The sequence below is a fragment of the Felis catus genome, chromosome F1 (assembly GCF_018350175.1).
Source record: "Felis catus isolate Fca126 chromosome F1, F.catus_Fca126_mat1.0, whole genome shotgun sequence".
NCBI classification, from domain to species: domain Eukaryota; kingdom Metazoa; phylum Chordata; class Mammalia; order Carnivora; family Felidae; genus Felis; species Felis catus.
In genome coordinates, this window is record NC_058384.1 from 62678983 (window position 1) to 62696362 (window position 17380).

The window sequence follows — 17380 nt, forward strand, 5'->3', positions numbered from 1 at the left end:
CCCCAGAAGGTACCCGATGGCTTCCCTTCACAGTGGGGCCTTGAGGTGGGGCAGGAGGGGGCTACCCGGGCATCACAGGCCAGGCCAGGGCAGAGGAGCCTGATGAAGCAGCTGGCGCCAGCGGTCCTTCAGCAGCCCGGTGGTCCTCGCGAGGGACCCTCTCCCAAAGCCACGGGTCCTGGAAGGCCCTGCCCCCCCTCCTCCAAAGTCACAAATAGGAGAGAGGGGCCGAATGACCGGTGGGAGTCCCAGTGCTCCCCTGAGTCACCTTCCAAAGCAAAATCCTAATCCTTTCCTGAAACGGCAGGCTCTCCGGGGGGGGGCCCCCCCGGCTGGAGCCTAAGTCTCCGGTCGCCAGGGTCCTCACCGCCCTCCGCCGCGCGGGCATCCTCGGCGGTGCGCCCAGCCCACAACCCCCCCGGGCCCCGCCCCCCGCCCCTGCGCCCCGGGCCGCCCTACACGGCGATCTCATCGTCCAGGCTGTCGCCCAGCTCCTGCCTCTGCAGGACGTTCAGCAGGCGCGGCAGCTCCTCCTGGGACCACGAGTCGCGCTCCTCGCTCTCGTCCGTGTTGGACTCGTACTCCGAGGCGATGCCCGACTCGCGGAACCGGAGGAGCTCCAGGCCACCCAGCAGCGGGCCCGCGGGCGGCGGCAGGAAGCGGAAGCACTCCAGCTTCACCAGGCGATCGCGCCTACCTAGGGGGCTGCCGGCGGGGTGCGCCAGCTCGGCCAGGCCCGCGCCCGGGGGCGGCGAGGGCAGGTCCTCCGGCTGCGGGGTGGTGGGGTCGCAGAGCACCGGCAGGCCTCCGGAGCGGAAGGTGATCTCCAGCAAGCTGTCCTGGGAGCCCACTGGAGGTTGGGGGGTGCGGAGGGGGGGACAAGAGCACAGGAGGCCGGGTCAGTGAGGCAGCCCGCCGGGCTGGGGGGGAGGGGGAGGGGCGGGAAGGGCACGGGGGACACCAGCCTGCGACCCTGAAGGAGGTACCCATCGAGAGGGCCAGACTTCTGGGGCGGTGAAGTGCAGCGGGTCCCAATCTAGACCTTGGTGCTGCTTTAACAAGGGCCCCAGCCCTGCCCAGACCCCCCGATCGTGATCTCCATGGGTTGGACCTGGGAATATTCATTCTTTAAGAAGTTATGGGATAGTCTGGGGGAACCACTGGGCGAAGAGGAAAAGCATTGGTTTGGCAGTCACACCTGGCTTTGAATCTCCGTGTGACCCACACCTTGCTGGTCCTGTAACCTTGAGCCAGCTCCTTAAGCTGTTTGAGTCTGTCTCATCCATAAAATGGGCGTAACAACATCTACTACTACAAGGATTACAGGAGATCACGTGTCTGAAACTCTAGCATCGTTTCTGGCACAAAAGAGGACCAGGGCATCTACACTGGCCCTCAGCCTACACACATCTGGAGAAGGCTTACAGGCCACGGATAAACAAAAGGAAGGCCCGGAGATGTGTGCTGCCTTCTAGTACCTCCCAGTCCAGCCTGGAGGCGGCCGGCCTTCTCAGGCCGGGTGCCGGGCTTCTCAGGCCGGGTGCCGGGCAACTCTGTCATTCACCAGCAACGCTATCTGGCCGGTTCTTTCCTGCCCTATCCACTAAGTAGACGACGGCTACCAGCCTGCTCTATGCTACAGAGGTGTGAAATGTATAGTGCAGGGTGCGTAAGCCCCGTACAGCGTGAGGTCCTCCCCAGAGCCCCCAGACAGCAGGACATGATAGGTGCTCAGTAGATTTCAACAGAAATACACTGAAACGGGCTGCCTTAGGACGAGCGTCCGAGCCCTTTTCGAGGAGGGGGAGCCTGGATGAATTCGTGGCAGTGACTCCTGGGGACATTCAAGGTCAAGTCTGGATGCTGGACGAGAAGGGGCCCAGACCCTCGCTAGCCCTGCCATTTTGCAATTCCACAAAGCGTGTGGACAGGACAGACAGAGCTGCCTTATGTTTCCTGCTGGAACGCCGGGGCGGGTCAGGGGTCTAATCAAACACCACCAAGAGCTTCAGAGAAAAGCCTGTGGGTTTTCCAGAGCCTCCATGGAGGGCGGGGAGGCTGGGCGGGGCCCTCACTTACTCGCACTCTGTCCCGATAGCTTCAGCTCCAGCTCCTGCACCTGCTTGACCAGCAGGGAGATGTGCTGGAGCATGTCCTTGTTCTGCAGCAGGAGCTGGTGCACTCGGGCCTGGGCCTCCAGCCGCGCGGCGGCCTCGGCAGCCAGCTGGTCCTTCAGCAAGTGAACCTGCAGACGGGAGGGAGAGAAGAGGCGGAGAGGACAGGACAGAGAGGAGAGAGAGAGATGAATGCAAACGAGAGTCACCGGGGGAACGGCTGGGACCAGAGACACCTGCCATGTTCCATTCACGAGGAAGAAGCCCTTCCGGGGACACGTGGGCACCTGGGCTCGTCATTCGGAGCGGCAGCCCAAAGAAGCTGGGTCACTGGCCCCGTGCGCCTCTTTGCATCTCCCGAGGGAGGGCTGTGGCTTGTCACTCAGATACCACTCAGGGCCCGGCACCAAGCACAAGAGGAAGGGAAATGCCGAGCCCCAGCCCCTGCGCCCCCATCAGGTTTGACAACTAACATGTGACCCCACGTGGACGGAGGTGCCTTTTGCTCATCGTGTCCTTTAAGAAAGGAAAACGGAAACTGATACGCTGAGCCAGTAGCTAAGAACGGTGTCACAGCAAACCCCTCCTCGGGCTTTCCTCTCCCCTTCCTCATGCCCACACATGCTGGGAAACCGGAAGGCCTACAGAGTCCCCTCATTAGTGAGGTGGTCATGATAAAGTCTGTTCTTTCCCATCTGTGGGAACCGGCCTCTTTCCCTGACCATCCAGCCCCTTTTCATTTCTCACAGCACCTTGGACTGTGCCTTATACCTGGTAGGGGTCACACGCCTGCTGACTGATTCACAGCCGGGCCTCCTCCCACAAGCCCAGCAGGGTGGAGGTGAACGGTTTACAGAGCCGCCCACTGTGGGAGAGAGAGGACCCTCATCCACTGTCCTCATACACAGTGGAGCAGCTGGTGAGGGCACATACAGTGTGCTCGGGGCCCCGGAGGGTCTGTTCTCGGTGCGTAACCGGGTATGGGGAGAAAACCCAAGGGAACAGGTGGAATGATCATAACAGGAGCCCAGCTTGAGGAAACTGAGTCACATGCCAACAACAATGTTCACCCATTTGATTTCTGTACCAAGTGGTGGATAAAGGGGCCTTCGCGGAGGGTTTCAGAAGGTCCCTGAAGAAACGGAGCTCATGAATTTTGGCCCACACCAAGGCCGCTTGTGGGAAAGAGGGTTTTCCTGGACCAGGAAATACGACGTGGATAAAGTGGAGACACTGAGGCAGGCTGACTGGGGCGAGTCAGGTGGGGGCAGGAGAGGGGTCGGAAGAGCCAGCCGACTCTTGCTCAGACAGTAACGGCTCGGGCTTTTTCCGAAGAGCAGTTTGCTCCAAAGGGTCGCACATTTTGTCGGAGAGCAAAGGACCGTATCGGCTCCGTGGTCCGTCCAACCGGACCCAGCGACCTGCCGAGCCCAGCGTCTGCCCCTTCCAGCCGCTGACGCTTGGAGACTCCCACTCTTGGATTCAGCAGCTGCTTCCTTCCTGGCAGATTTGAGGACCTGACCTTGCAGTCGGTTATGTGGGAGCCGCTAATGAGATTAGTTGCCACTTTCCATTAGTGGCTCCCGAGGCTGGGCCTGTCTTGCCCCAGGGGGCGGATGTGTAAGGAGTCTAAAGTAAATCTGTCCTCCATAAGGTGCTGCTGAGGACGGACGTGACAGTTTGGTTTAGAAATCAGCCTCATCTGCTGCCTCATGGAAACTAAGGAAGGATCTAGAGAGCAAGGAGAACAGGGAAAGAAGTGGCAATAATATTTGAAGCGGAGTATCAGGTGGTGGGGTGGCTGTTAAGCCTTTATTTTCTTTGGAAACTGAGACATGGAGGTATTTCCCCTGAGAGTCCCCCAAATCTTGCTGATTCTCAGAAACAGAACAACTGCTGTGGGAAGGCTCCAGAAGTGCCTCCTGAGAAAGGGCCAAGCTTAACCTCCTATCTGTGAGTAAGGGAACGTACTCCAATCAAGAGTATCGTTGAAAGGCATCTACGGTGCAGGTGGGTTAATTATCCCATTTTTCTATTACCTTTGGACTGAAACAAACATGAGGCAGAAATGTGGGATAAAGTTTTCAATGCATATGAACAGAAAAAGCAGAGAAGTCTAGATGCTGCTAATCGGCATCTACAGCGGGCTCCCTGCACACACACCAGGGACTCGAGGACTCGCATCCCAGGACGACGGGCCACTTGGGAGCACTGGACCGGGAGCTGGAATGCTCCAGCCTGGCGGTTACACCCTATGCAATTGTAGCGAATTCACTTCCACCTGGACCTCACTTCCTCCAACTCTCACCCGAGGGGGCCCCAGAGGCTCAGGCAATCCAGGATCCCACATCCTGGTGAACAGGGCAGTCAGCGCTGGGGGCCATGTGTCAAAGGCTCACTGAAGAGAACCCCTAGATTCCCATTCTGACATCACAGAATGAGGACTGGGGACAAAAGAGGAGTCCCCTCCTGCAGAAGTGAGGTGGGGGGGGGGGATGTTGGAAGCTTCTTTTTGCAGGTAATCCAGTTCCCCTGGTGGAGTGCCATCAATTCGTAAAAGGCCCTTGAATCTAATGCTTCCCTCAGGCAGTAAGCTCCAGGAGAAAACGCTCCTGAGTCTGAGTGCTCCTCGAACAGATTAAGAAAGAATTTTAGCTTTGCAAATGCAGAGTCAGAACATTTCCAGTGTTTTCAAACCCCAGGAATGCAAAAGCACACACCGCTCCCTAAAGCCAGCGCCAACGGGCCCTTCTGCAGCCATCAGAAGTGACATCAGGCAGAAGGATCACTTTGTCCGTGGCAGTCCGTGCCACGGCAGAGCCCAAACCGGGCCAGGCTGCGACGAAACAGCCTGGACTCCTTTTAAATCTGAGGCCACTTAATAGTCCCTGTGTTTTGCTCATACAGGTCTGGCCTCGAGGCACTGAAACAGGGCAGCACGATTTTCAGCCTGGGCTCCGGGCAGTCTGCTCTAGCTGTGTGTGCTCGCTTCCTCCACCGTGAACGTGAACGGGGAGCAGACACCGCCCCTTCCCGCCTCCCAGATGGGACCGTTCTTTGTATTCGGCATGCTTTTCTTTCTGAGAATTCAACACCTTTCGCAAAAGCAGGCCGTATTAATTTCTGAAAAGGTATGGGTTAGCCTCTCCTTTCCAGAACCACAGGGTTTTTGGCAAACGACTATCCCACTTCACAGACGAAGTCTGTGGGAAGGTCACGGCTGGGGTGCGGTGTCCCGCTCTGCGTTCCCGCCACGGCGCCCCACGTGGGAGTTGAACCCTGCACCCTCCAGTTCGGACGCCCTCCCTCAGCCCACCCAGCGACACCAGACCACTGCCCACTCGCTCTCCAGCCTACTTGCCTGGACTCCAGCTCCTCCGTGAGAAGTGGGGGCAGGGCCAGGCTGAAGTTAGGGAGCAGGCACATGGAAATGGCGTGGAGAGAACCACAGCAATTTGCCCTCCCCCCCCTCCCCCCCACCGGACGCACCAGCGGAGGCAGGTGACGCTGTCTCAGCATGCACAAGGCAGGGACTGGGCAGTGCACCCGGGGTGCTGGGGACTGGCAGAAGCCACGGCGACAAAAGCTCAGTCTAGGGCCTGGAGGTGGGGCGTGGAGGGTTTTCTGTGCGGCTCCTGCATCGACAGCGTACTCGATCGCGAAGCAGAAGTAACCAATCACGGGTTTCAGAATAAGCACCAGGGGCAGCGGGTAGAGGAGAAATCTTTAGATTGCGACAGTGCACTCACAAGCTAGGCCAGGAGCTGGCAAAGTGTGGAGGACTCCGGCCTACTTAACTACTGCCAGTCAGCCGAGGTGCCCAGGCCGATTCTGGAGCTCTAGGGGCCCAGCTCATGGCCATGCAGGTGCCAGCGATGTCCCAGCTCTGGTTTGGGGCTTGGCTATGCCCTCATTCACACCCTTGAACTTCTGGCCCAGCTGAAAGAAGAGGAAGCTAGTGCAGCCAGGCAAGCCTCATGCTGGGTGGGGAAAGCGGTCAGAGGGGCTTATTCACACACTGAGGTCTAAGCTAGAAACGCTTAAGAGCTGGTTGAACAACTCCTTTGCCCCTGTACCTCTAAGGCCAGGGCAGGCTCCCCTAGAGAGGCTCTGAACCAATTAGGGAGAGGCTGGGAGAGATCTTAAGGTCTTAGAACAAATCAGAACACTGTTAAGGAGATCCAAGCCCGGTCCCAGGACAACAGCAGAACGGAGTAGCCTGTGAAGAGTACATGGGGAGGGGGGCATGCATACAGGATGCCACAAGGGACCTCAAGAGTGAACCTGGTTGCAAGGAACTCTGCCTGGACCCTTAGCTCAACCCAGAAGTCACATAGGAGGACTTGGATGCTTCCAGAGAGAAAGAAACTGTGTTCCTACCTGAAGTGCTGAGGTCATGGTATTCTTGCCCCCTGTAATTTTGGAGATTGTGGCAGGTTTTTTTTTTTAATGTTTGTTTATTTATTTGGAGAGAGAGAAAGAGAGTGAGAGCAGGGTAGAGGCGGAGAGGGAGAGGGAGAATCCTAAGCAGGCTCCATGCTGTCAGCACAGAGCCTGAGGCAGGGTTTGAACTCACGAACCGTTAAGATCACGACCTGAGCTGAAATCGAGAGTCAGACGCTTAACCGACTGAACCACCCAGGCGCCCCCTTTTTTTTTTTTTTTAATTTTTTTTAACGTTGGTCTGCCCTATTTTAAATGCATGAAAGACGTCAAGAAGGCCTATTGATCCACTTCTATCTCCTATACAATAGTTTTCACCCAAAGACATGGAAACTAATACAAAGCCCATTCTTTCTAGAATGGGAGAAAGAGGAACGTGCAGAAGAACTTGTAACAGAAGGAGGGTTTAGGGCCCAGTCGGCTGGAGGACACAGGATCTGAAAGCCTCGGCTGCGACACCACACCTCTTCTGCGTTCCCAGGCAGCAGAGGGGGAGAGATGTATGTTCCAGAAGCTATCTCTGACCTCAAGTTCCCCGTCCGGCTGAAGACGCCGCAAGCCTCCGGCCCTACCCGTCACCTCGCCGGGACCGATGCACGATGCTGGCCAATCAGCCACGTCACTGCGGGAACCAAGGGTCAGGCAGGACACCGCCAGCCACAATCCACAGACTGTGAGTCAGAGCCCGTGGGAGTGACAAGAAGTAAACCCAAGCACCACACTCTTCCCTTCCCTGAGATCCACTGTCTTCTAGGAGAGAGACCATTAAAACGGGGCAGTGCTGCCCCACTGAGGCAGATGCCTGATTCCCTACCGGAAGACCACTTTTAGGGTTTCATGCTGCTTGTGGCAAAGCCACGATCAGTTACAGGTCTTGTGGCTTTGCAGACTGAATGCTTCCCCAGACCGACACAACAATCTTCTTGTTGTGTAGATTGTACGTTTGTGTCTAGTTTCCCTTTAGCGTTTAGCAGTGACTTCAAATTCAAATGACTCGCTGGTAATATCTATCATGAATATGCATCAAGCCCTTTCTTAGATAAATAATAATTACTCGGCAATTGATATGCTGCAAGAGAAAAGTATTATGGGTTGGAGAATGGATTTGTATTCAAGGGGAAACTTCCGGAAATGATGTGAGTCGTGGAATGGCCCTGTGCTGGAGCACTGAGGCTTTGTGATCCTGTCACAACGGGGAGGAGGGGACGCTAGGGACTGCCACACCGCCATTAAGGAGACGAGATGAATTCTGTTATTTGACAAAGAGTAATGATTCCCTGCCCCCCCCCCACCCCTCCCAAGTATAAGAAGCCATTAATGACATTGCCTTCTTTTTCTTGCTGTTCTGGAAACACCTGCAAATGCTCCTACCATTAGCACACATCCTTTTGTTTCACCGTCAGAATTTTTTAAAGGCTCCAATCACCTTGGAGCCATGGCACACTGATTCTACTCTCTCCCACCTGGCTGCAAAAGTCCTCCGAGAGGCTTACATCTCAGGACGTCTCAGGACCCGTCCTTGTGAGACTGTGTTAAGAGAACTAAGTCTTTTCAAGAAAACTAAGTCGTCGCAGATCCCTCTCTGGTTAGGCGGCCGGTGCTTTCTCAAGGTGTGCATATGGGAGAGCACAGCTGTGACTGGGCCACCCCTCTACCCCAAGGGTCGTGAGAAGGATAAGCAGGAGAAACAACAGGGATCAGGGAGTGCTCCCCAGAGAAGTCTGCTCCCTGACGTTCTAGAACGCAGAAAGCCTCAGAGGTCAGCCTAGTCACACAGATCGAGAATGCCAGCGCGTGGAGCTGCCTGGCCAGATCGCACACCACTCCCCTGCTCGGGAGGCCCCGCCCTCCTCATTGCCCTTATCCACGACCCCCTCCCCACCCCACCCAAGAGCCTGACCCATCCCTCAGTCTCAGAATTCAGCCTATGAATGGTATGAGCCTATGAAGGTCAGACTCACAAGTCCCAAAGCAGATGTGGATTAGAATCCCCTCCAGATGTGGATTAGAATCCCCTCTGTGGAAAGCAAGCAGAAGGAATCCTTGCCGGAAGCAGCAAGGGAAACCAGCTTGGTCCTCTGCAAGGCCATGGCCTGACAAGCCTTTGGGGCCCAAACAGCACTTCGCTCCTGAGATCGAAGCCAATTCTCACGTAGCTCACATACAGCACCTAACATCCTGTAAGTTAGATCCCATTGGGACGAATTCCAAGGCCAGTACAAGATCAAATCCTGCCGGGAAGAAGCAGAGCACTGACGGAGGTGTGGGGATTTGAATGGACAAGGCAGTTAGGATGCCAGTAGGGGGCGGGGTGGGAGTCTTTGCAAGGGTGTTTGGTGCAAATTCGTCCTTGAAGCTCTTTTAAGACTGGTTGCACAAGGTCACAGCTGTCCTGACTCCAAAGGCGTCCCTTCCCACCCGAACACCAGGAAAATGAGGCAGGAAGGGGAGGGGGGGCTCTGTGTGCACCTCCTTCCTTGGTGAGCTCAGGTCCTTATCCAACAACGTCCAGCCAAGCCAGCCAAGCCCAGCTCAGAGCGGGGGGGAGGGGGGGTACGCGGGAAACCAGAACGTTCCCTCCTAGCCCAACCGCATCCCCCAAGCCCCCCTTCCCCAACAAGCAATGACCCAACAGCGTGAGCGATCCCTTATGGCTCCCTAGGCTGTACACCTGCCCCTCGCCCCCCGCCAGGGAAGGCGCGTCAAGCCCATGAGAGTGGAGCCTGAGGGGGAGGGAGGAGGCGGAGGAGGACCTGGGCCACAGCCACTTGCGTCTGCTGCTGCTGCTGCTGGAGGAGCTGCTGGAGGAGCTGCATCTGGTGGTGGGAGGACAGCGGTGTCCCCGGGCCCAGGCCTGGGGGCTGCGAGGGGCAGGAGGGGAGGAGCATCCTGGGCGAGGCTGCCAGCACGGGCTCCTGGGGGTGGGGAGAAGCCTGGAGAGAGAAGAGAGCACAGGGCAGTGACGGCTCTTACACAGACGGCACGGGCACGGGTGGAGGGAGATGCGGCGTCCCCAGCAGCCGTGTGGACGGGGCCCCGGGAGGAGGTGGTGTGGCGGCCGGGGCCACCTGCCAGGACACCCTGCCTGGACCCTCAGTGGCTGACCCCCTGCGATGGAGGCAGACGGTGGGCACCTGCCTCTCGCACCATATCCAGCGATACCACACCCGGACTTTGGGGCGCCCATCTCTGGCCACCCACCACCCCACTATGAGACCCGGAAGGGGGCAGTTCCACCTTCACTCCGATGGGTCCTCGGGGTTCCCTCCTCCAGGGCTGCCCCCGGGGCCCCGAGGCTTGAGGGAGGCTAGTCCAGCAGGGTGTGCCTCGCGGGGAGGGCCAGGCTGAACGGCGTCTTTGTGCCCTCCCTCCTGTCTCCCTCTGGGCAGGTGGGAACTGTCACGAAGATGGCTTATGGGATCCATAAATCAACTAACTGCAGGGAGAGCCATTTCGTTTCCGGGAGGTCTGCTGCTGGTCCCTCTGCAGACGTGCAGGAGAAAGGCACCCAGTGACAGACAGCTCTTGCCGCTTGCAGGGGACAAATGTCACCAAGAAAGCATCAGGTGATGACTTGGGACCATCCCACCCTCCAGACCAGACAGGTTTCTCCCTCCTCCTGATGAGCTGCCCCACAGCCTGCACCGGAAAAGGCCGACACACGGCAGGAAGGAGAGGCGGCCGTGACACGGGGAATCTAGGGGGAGCCCCCTCTCTTAGCATTGTCCTTCTGGGTTTTCTGCTGTGTCTTTGGGTTGGAACGTGCTCTCAAGTTATCACTTTCTCAGTCTGGATTCTTTTGTAAAAAAATTCTTTTTTTAAGTTTGAGAGACAGAGCAGAGGAGGGGCAGAGAGAGACGGAGAGAGGGAATCTCTCCTCCGATGTGGGGCTCGAACTCATGAACCACAAGATCATGACCTGAGCCGAAACCAAGAGTCGGACAGTTAACTGACTGAGCCACCCAGACGCCCCTCTCGGGATCCTCTCGGGAGCCCCGCCGTCTCAGCTGTAGGATGTGAGGTTGGAGTTGATGATGCCTCAGGTGGTCTCACAGTTTCCGGCCCCCAGAGGGCGCACTGCCAGCCTCTGTGGCATCAGCAGGAGGCAGCACCAAAGTGCACAGTCGCTGGCCGCAGGCAGAGGGAGCCTGGACGAACTCCGCTCCAGCAGCTAAGCCCCAAGGGATGGGTCCTGGTGCTTGAGGCTTAGCTCTGCACAGGTATCAGGCTGCCATGAGGAGCCACTGAGGGCAGGACTTCTGGGGAGAAGGGGACTCAGGACAGAGGGGACCCTGGAGGGTGGCGCACGTCAAGGGTAACTCTGTGGTGTCCTGACACACAGCAGGGTCGAGCGCCGGCCCACCGGGCCCATCTGCAGGAGCCGGGCCCCCACAGAGGAGACGAAAGCTGCTCCGCTTGGTCGTATGCACCGCACGTGGAAGCTAACCCAGCAGGGACAGGAGGGGACTCTGACGGTGGCCCAGGCCACAGCACATTGTGCTCCAGGAGGCAGCATGCGTGCAGACGGTGTGACGGGTCACGTCCTGCCTACCTTGGGGTCTGCATGGGAACCTCCTTCCTTCCCTACGGCGTCAAGGTCAGTCACACCTCGGCTGAATTCCAGGACATCGTTCCCCTGGAGCGGGGTCTCTACTGCATCGATGTCCGTCTCCTCTGCGGTGGCCGTGGAGGCCCTCTCGGCTCCAGTGAGCTGGCGGCCTGCGGGGATGACAGAGAGGGAGGGAAGGGAAGGGCACCACCGAGGCCAGGGTCCTCCCTTCCCGGCACTTCACCTTCAGGACTGTCATGTCTAGAGAGGCCACTGGCTCCCTGTCGTCTCCACCCACCCTTCACGCCCAATTCTCCCTCTTGGCTGAGAAAACAGCTGTTTTTCACGATCGCTGACTGTGGCTGATGGGCAGAGGTCAGTCCAGTAACTGATCTGTAAGCACCGGGAGGGTAAGCTGGGGTGGACGGAACGCCGTGCCTGTTAGCACATCGGGTAGGGCAAGATCTAGAGGGTGGACCTGTTAGCACATCGGGTAGGGCAAGATCTAGAGGGTGGACCTGTTAGCACATCGGGTAAGGCAAGATCTAGAGGGTGGACCCACAGCTAACGATCTTCCTCAGGTCCTAACAGACAAGAGGGGGATCTGGTATTTGCCACTTTCCTGGGACCCAGAAGCTGAAAGGACAAGAAATGATATTTAAAAACAAAACAAAAAACCGAAACCTTCTAGCAAACTGGGAGACAGGAGATTGGGCTGTGTGGATTCCCACCTGCACAAGGGTGATAGGACTGGACCTGGAAGTGGAGAGAAGTGCCACTTTCCGAATTGCTTATTTAAACCACATCTACTCGATGCAGTGAATTGTAACTAGAAGCCGCAGGACATATGCTGATTTCATTTGTTCAATGAGCATTCATTAAGCACCTGTATGTGACAGAAATCTACCGGGCATAAGAATAAATAAGCCAAAGCTCTGTTTTCCAGGCTTCCCCAGCCTGGAGGAGGAGACAGACACACAGTACGGATGCAGCAGGGGGCCGTGTCCCCTCTGATCCAGGGTGCAGGGCAACAGAGGACGGACAGCTAACTCAGGCAGGGGTTAGAGCAGCCTGTCCAGAGGGCACAACACCACCTGGAGAAGTGCCAGCTAAGGCAGGTGAGGAAGCAGGCACGGGCAAAGATACAGGCGCTATTCACTGCAAATGGCTCTGTAGGGAGGGACCCAACCAGGAAGACTGTGGATCTCATCTCGAAGGACTGGAAGCAGGTGAGTAATACCAAAGGATTTCGTTCTTTTGAGTTTCACCCTAGAGATGATGTGGAGGACGGATCTAGAAGGGACAAGATGAAAAGCAATACCCGGGTGAGAAACAGGAGGGCTTATGCTAGCCGTAGCAGACAAGAGGGGAACAGATGTCAAAGATTTTCAGGGGGGGCAGAAATCACAGGATGTGGGGAAAAACTGGTGGCAGAGAGAGAGAGAGTGGGAGGTGGGAGGAAGGAGGGAAGGAGAGAGGAATATGCAAGGACGTTTTGAAATTTCTGATTTAGATGATCCGGTAGGGGCTGGCGTCCTATAGGGAAAATTCAGGAGGAGCGGGGCTGTGGGTAAGAGGATGCACTGAGTTTTAAACCTGCTGGAATCACAAGGTCTGTGACAGCCAAGTGGAGATACCCCTCAGCTATTGGGTATGTAAGTGGAGAGTTCAAGAGAACGGCCTGGCCTGGAAATAAACATCAGTTGAAACCAGTGAAGTCAGAAAAGGGCGCCAGGAACCAGGAGAAGCGCAAAGGATGTTGGAAAGCAAGTCGCCGATAAAGAAAGGTTGTGTGTGCGTGTATACGGGGTGGTGCCCCAGAAGCCAGGGAAGGCGAGTGCTCGTTCCCCGTGATGAACCCTGCACAGAGAGGCTGGCTCAGTTTGCTAGCTGGGGGCCCTCCAGTGACCTTGACCGGGGTCTCCGGAAAGGCCAGGAGGCAAAGCAACCAACTGGAGGTTGAAGGAGTAACAGCGAGGGTGGGGGACTAGGAAGAAGACACGAGAGTGCAGATAAGTCTGGCAAAGAGCTGAGCTCTGAAGGAAAGGAAAGAGATAAGGCTGGGGGGCGGGGACGGTGATGCAGGGGCAAGGCTTGGGGGAGCGATGCAGGGGCTAGGCTGGCAGGGGGAAGCGATACAGGGGCAAGGAAGACTGGATTTGGTTTTGTTATGGAGAAAGGCTTGATCTTGTCTGTGTGCAGTGGGGAGGAAGTCAACATAGCAAAAGACTCAGGTGACCCCCCCCCCCCCCCAGGAGGGGCAGAAGTGGTGGCTTGGGCTCAGGAAGAGGCAGGTGAAGGGTAATCCTGGACTGGGGGACACTGGCCACAAGGCAAAAGCTGGGGACAAGCAGCCTGGCAGAGCCGGGTGACCCCAGAAGCGTAACTCTGGAAGGCGGTTTCAGGGACTAAATGGATAGGTGCTGCTGAATCGATGCAGAACTTTTCACATGTCAATTATACCGTAATAAAACGGTTTAAAAAAGGAACAAGGGGTTATCAGCTCGGGCGCAAAGTGCTGGAAATGCCCACTTTTTTTCTTTTTCTTTTTTTGGCCTCAAAACTGCAGTAGTAATAGCTTAAAATCAAATAGCACTTACTAGGGCACCTGGGTGGCTCAGTTGGTTAGGTGCCTGGCTCTTGGTTTCGGCTCAGGTCGTGATCTCACGGGAGATCGAGCCCTGTGCAGGGCTCCAAGATACCGCTGCAGAGCCTGCTTGGGATTTTCTCCCTTTCTCTCTCTCTCCCTGCCTCTCCCTCCCTCTCTCTCAAAATAAATGAACATTTAAAAAAAATAGCACTTAGTACATTCCAGGTACGATTCAAGGGTTTTACCTGTATAAATCATTTGTCCTTACAACCGTCCTAAGAGGCAGGCAGTGACAGATAAACTGAGACACCGAGCTGGTAAGGCTGCAGCTGGGGCTCAAAGCCTGCCAGTCTGGCTCCAGGCCTGGTGCTTAAAACCAGTGCCACCCTGCTTCCCAACTGGCCGGCTGCTTCCACCTGCAAAGCCCCCCACCCCGCTTCCCTGCATTTACATGCTCTCAGATGATCTCGTTTATCTGTCACGTGCTTGCACCACCTCCCCCGCCCCCCCCCCCCAACTTTGAAAGCGAGCTCCTCGCCATCAGGGACCCTTTTTTTTGTTCACAGCCTACCCAGAATCAAGCCTGGCACATCAGGGGAACTAGATAAACATCTGTTGAAGGAAGGAGGAAACTAAAACCAAGGAGAAACAAAGGATCAGGCAGTGGTTGCCAGGGACGGAGGGGTGGGTGAGGTGGGAGAGCAGAAGGGTGAGGTGAGCAGCGTGCTCGGGGGTCCTGATGGAGCAGGAGGCCCAGGAGGTGCAGGTGTAACAGGTACCCCAGCCCGTTGCTCGCTGTCTAGATGACGAGTGTTCTTTTTAAGAAGCTCTATTCCTCCTAAGGGTTCCAAGCCCTTCCCTGCACTGGATTGCTTCCGTGGGAGGATGACGCCTCCAAGGGAACGGGAGCTCTCCCAGGAAACCCTCTGCAGGAGTCAAAGAAACCGCACCAGGCAGAGGCGGGCAAGCGGAACAGGAGCAGCGGCCCCACCTGGCTCTGAGCCCCGGGGACCCGGCCTACGGCAGCTGCTGCCAAAAGTTACACAAGATACATCTCCCCGAGGGTCGGGAACAGTGGGAAGAATGAGGGAGGCAAGAAAGGCAGGCAGGGAGGGCATGGGAGAGGCGAGGTGGCTCCAGTGGAAAGATAAACTGTGCGTTAAATGACAAGTCCCTCACATGGGAGACTCCTATCAACAAAACAAAAATACACACAAACAGCTACCGATCAAGAGTTCTAGTCCGGTGCTGCAAGGTGCTTCGTTAACAGAGACAAATCCTAACGCGGTAGATAAATGCTTCCGGGGGAAGCACTTATGGAAAGAAGAAACGTGTATCCTAGTGGTTTGTAGGCCGTAAGCAAGCAAGCGGGGGCCGTAAAAAGGAAGTGACTATGGGGCTGGGCGGTAAGCAGCTTTTCTTGAGGAAGAAATGTTTCCCATTCCAGATCTGTGCCATCCCACACACTAATATTACTCAAAGGAGGCTCAGCTGCATGCTGCAAACACTGTGATCAGAGGGAGCCCTGATTAATCTTTTAACTCAGACCTATGGGACTTGAGAGATCCCCTGGCTACTTCCCACACTGCAGAGATGGGCTGGGTCATGTATTTCAGAGTCTGAGCTGCAAACCAGCTAATAAGTAATATGCACTTAGAGTGCAGCACAGTTTACCCTTGGACAACGTGGGGATTAGGGGCTCAGACCACCCCATGCAGTCAAAGATCCATCCATGTGTAACTCTGGCCTCCCCAAACACTTAATGGCCTGCTGTTAATAGCCTTATCAGTAACAGTCAATTAATACGTGTTTTGTATGATACAGGTAATACACTGTATCCTTTTTTTTAAAGTTTATTTACTTATTTTGAGAAAGAGAGAGCATGTGCATGTGCATTCTGTGTTTCCCCCTCTCTCTACCCTTCCCCTGCTCATGCCCTGTGTCTGTCTCTCAATAATAAATAAACGTTAAAAAATTTCTTTTAAAAGAAAAACTCAACAAAGTATCTTGGACAGACTTTGTATCATTTCATAGAGAGCAGACTCATTCTTTCTAAAGTTGTTTTTTTTTTTTTTTTTAACGTATGTTTATTTTTGAGAGAGAGAGAGAGAGACAGACAGAGTGCGACTCGGGGAGGGGCAGGGACGGAGACACAGAATCCAAAGCAGGCTCCAGCCTCTGAGCTGCCAGCACAGAGCCCAATGTGGGGCTCCAACTCATCAGCCGTGAGATCATGACCTGAGCTGAAGTCAGACGCTTAACCGACTAAGCCACCCAGGCGTCCCAAGAGCAGACTCATTCTTTTTAATGACTGTGCAATATTCTGTTATTTGTACCATAATTTATCTGAAAAACCCCCGCATGCTGTTTCCAGTTCTTTGCTTATGTAACTTTACATACGCATGTATGGGTTTACCCTTACGATAAATTCAGAGAGGGGAAGCTGGGGGTCAAAGGCGTGTGGATTTTTAAACTTGATTTCTGTATTTTTTTCTGTAGGGCTTCTATTTCCACGGTGCCCTGTGTTAGCGTGTGTTTCTGGGTCTATGTGAGAACTTTCCATTCTGACCCCCCATCAGGGAAGCAGTCCTACATCAGCAGTTTTACTATTAGCGCTTCATGCTTTCCTGTCTGCAAAGCCACTCGCCTGTCATTACTCCTCTCTTCCAGAAATTTTTCTCTTCTTGCCTTTCCGATCTTTCCGTATTTATGTTAGAATAATAATAGCGAACGCGGATCTGGTGTTTACTACGGGCCAAACACCAGACTAGGCACTTTCGTGTATCTGCTCACCTAATTGTCACAACAACTGTATGACCTATTGCTCTGCCGTTCTTTCTAGTTTCTTCCAAAGCGGAAACAAAGGCCCGGAGAGGTTATGAACTTGCCCCCAGATCACACAGCCAGGGACAGGTGCAGCCGGAATGAAATTCAAGGGTCTGCTCTCAAGCACTTTGCAGCGTCCCGAACTGGGTGCTTAGCTAACTTGATTTTCATGATTGGCTATCGGTCTACAAAAATAAGTAGCTGAACCTTTGGATGCTCCTCTGAACCCTGCCTTATCTGGATCCTGCAAGTTCTGAAGACGACAGCTTTCCGATGTGCCCCTTTTGCCATCAGAAATCTGCACTGTGCTGTTAAATTGAGAGATTCACAGGAGAATTGGCTTTTTTTTTTTTTTAATAAAAAGGATGGTTCAGGTTTCCCATCCAAGAACCTTCCACTTGTTTACAACTTTCTTCACGTAAAATGTAGACATTTTATTACAATCTTTTGCGGGTATTTTATCTTTTTAAATTGTTATGCTAATAAATTTTTTCTCCTGCTAAGACTTCCAAGTGGTCGTGGCTGGACAACACAACCCTGAGTTACTGGTCGTACTACCAGACCTCACCTCCTTAAAGGAATTCTCCTGTTTCTAACAGTGATTAGTTTCTTTTCTTGGGTTTTCCACATTAGAAGTTGATATAAACAATACTGACTTTCCGTCTGCTCTTTCCTGATGCTCATACTTTCCCCACATTTACTGTGAGATGATCGACATGATGGAAGACAACTCTGCCTTCTTCCCGACTCTCGGTGACACTTCAAAGTGAGAGATATTGGAATAATGTCCACGTGGAACGTCTACAGAACTACAGAATTTAGAAACAGGAAGAAAGTGGGGCGCCTGAGTGGCTCAGT

General features: G+C 54.8%; 1 protein-coding gene across 6 annotated transcripts in view; it reads right to left on the reverse strand.

Moving 5' to 3' along the window:
• The window catches only part of CF1H1orf226 (chromosome F1 C1orf226 homolog), a 283758-nt gene that overhangs the window by 17311 nt on the left and 249067 nt on the right, over positions 1–17380 (reverse strand). For all 6 annotated transcript variants that reach the window (XM_045048984.1, XM_045048983.1, XM_045048982.1 and 3 more), the window contains 4 exons: positions 11110–11276; positions 9311–9490; positions 2080–2245; positions 698–850 (listed from right to left, as the gene is read on the reverse strand). In XM_045048984.1, the coding sequence (XP_044904919.1) occupies positions 698–850; positions 2080–2245; positions 9311–9490; positions 11110–11276 (666 nt within the window). The remainder of the gene's footprint in view (positions 1–697; positions 851–2079; positions 2246–9310; positions 9491–11109; positions 11277–17380) is intronic.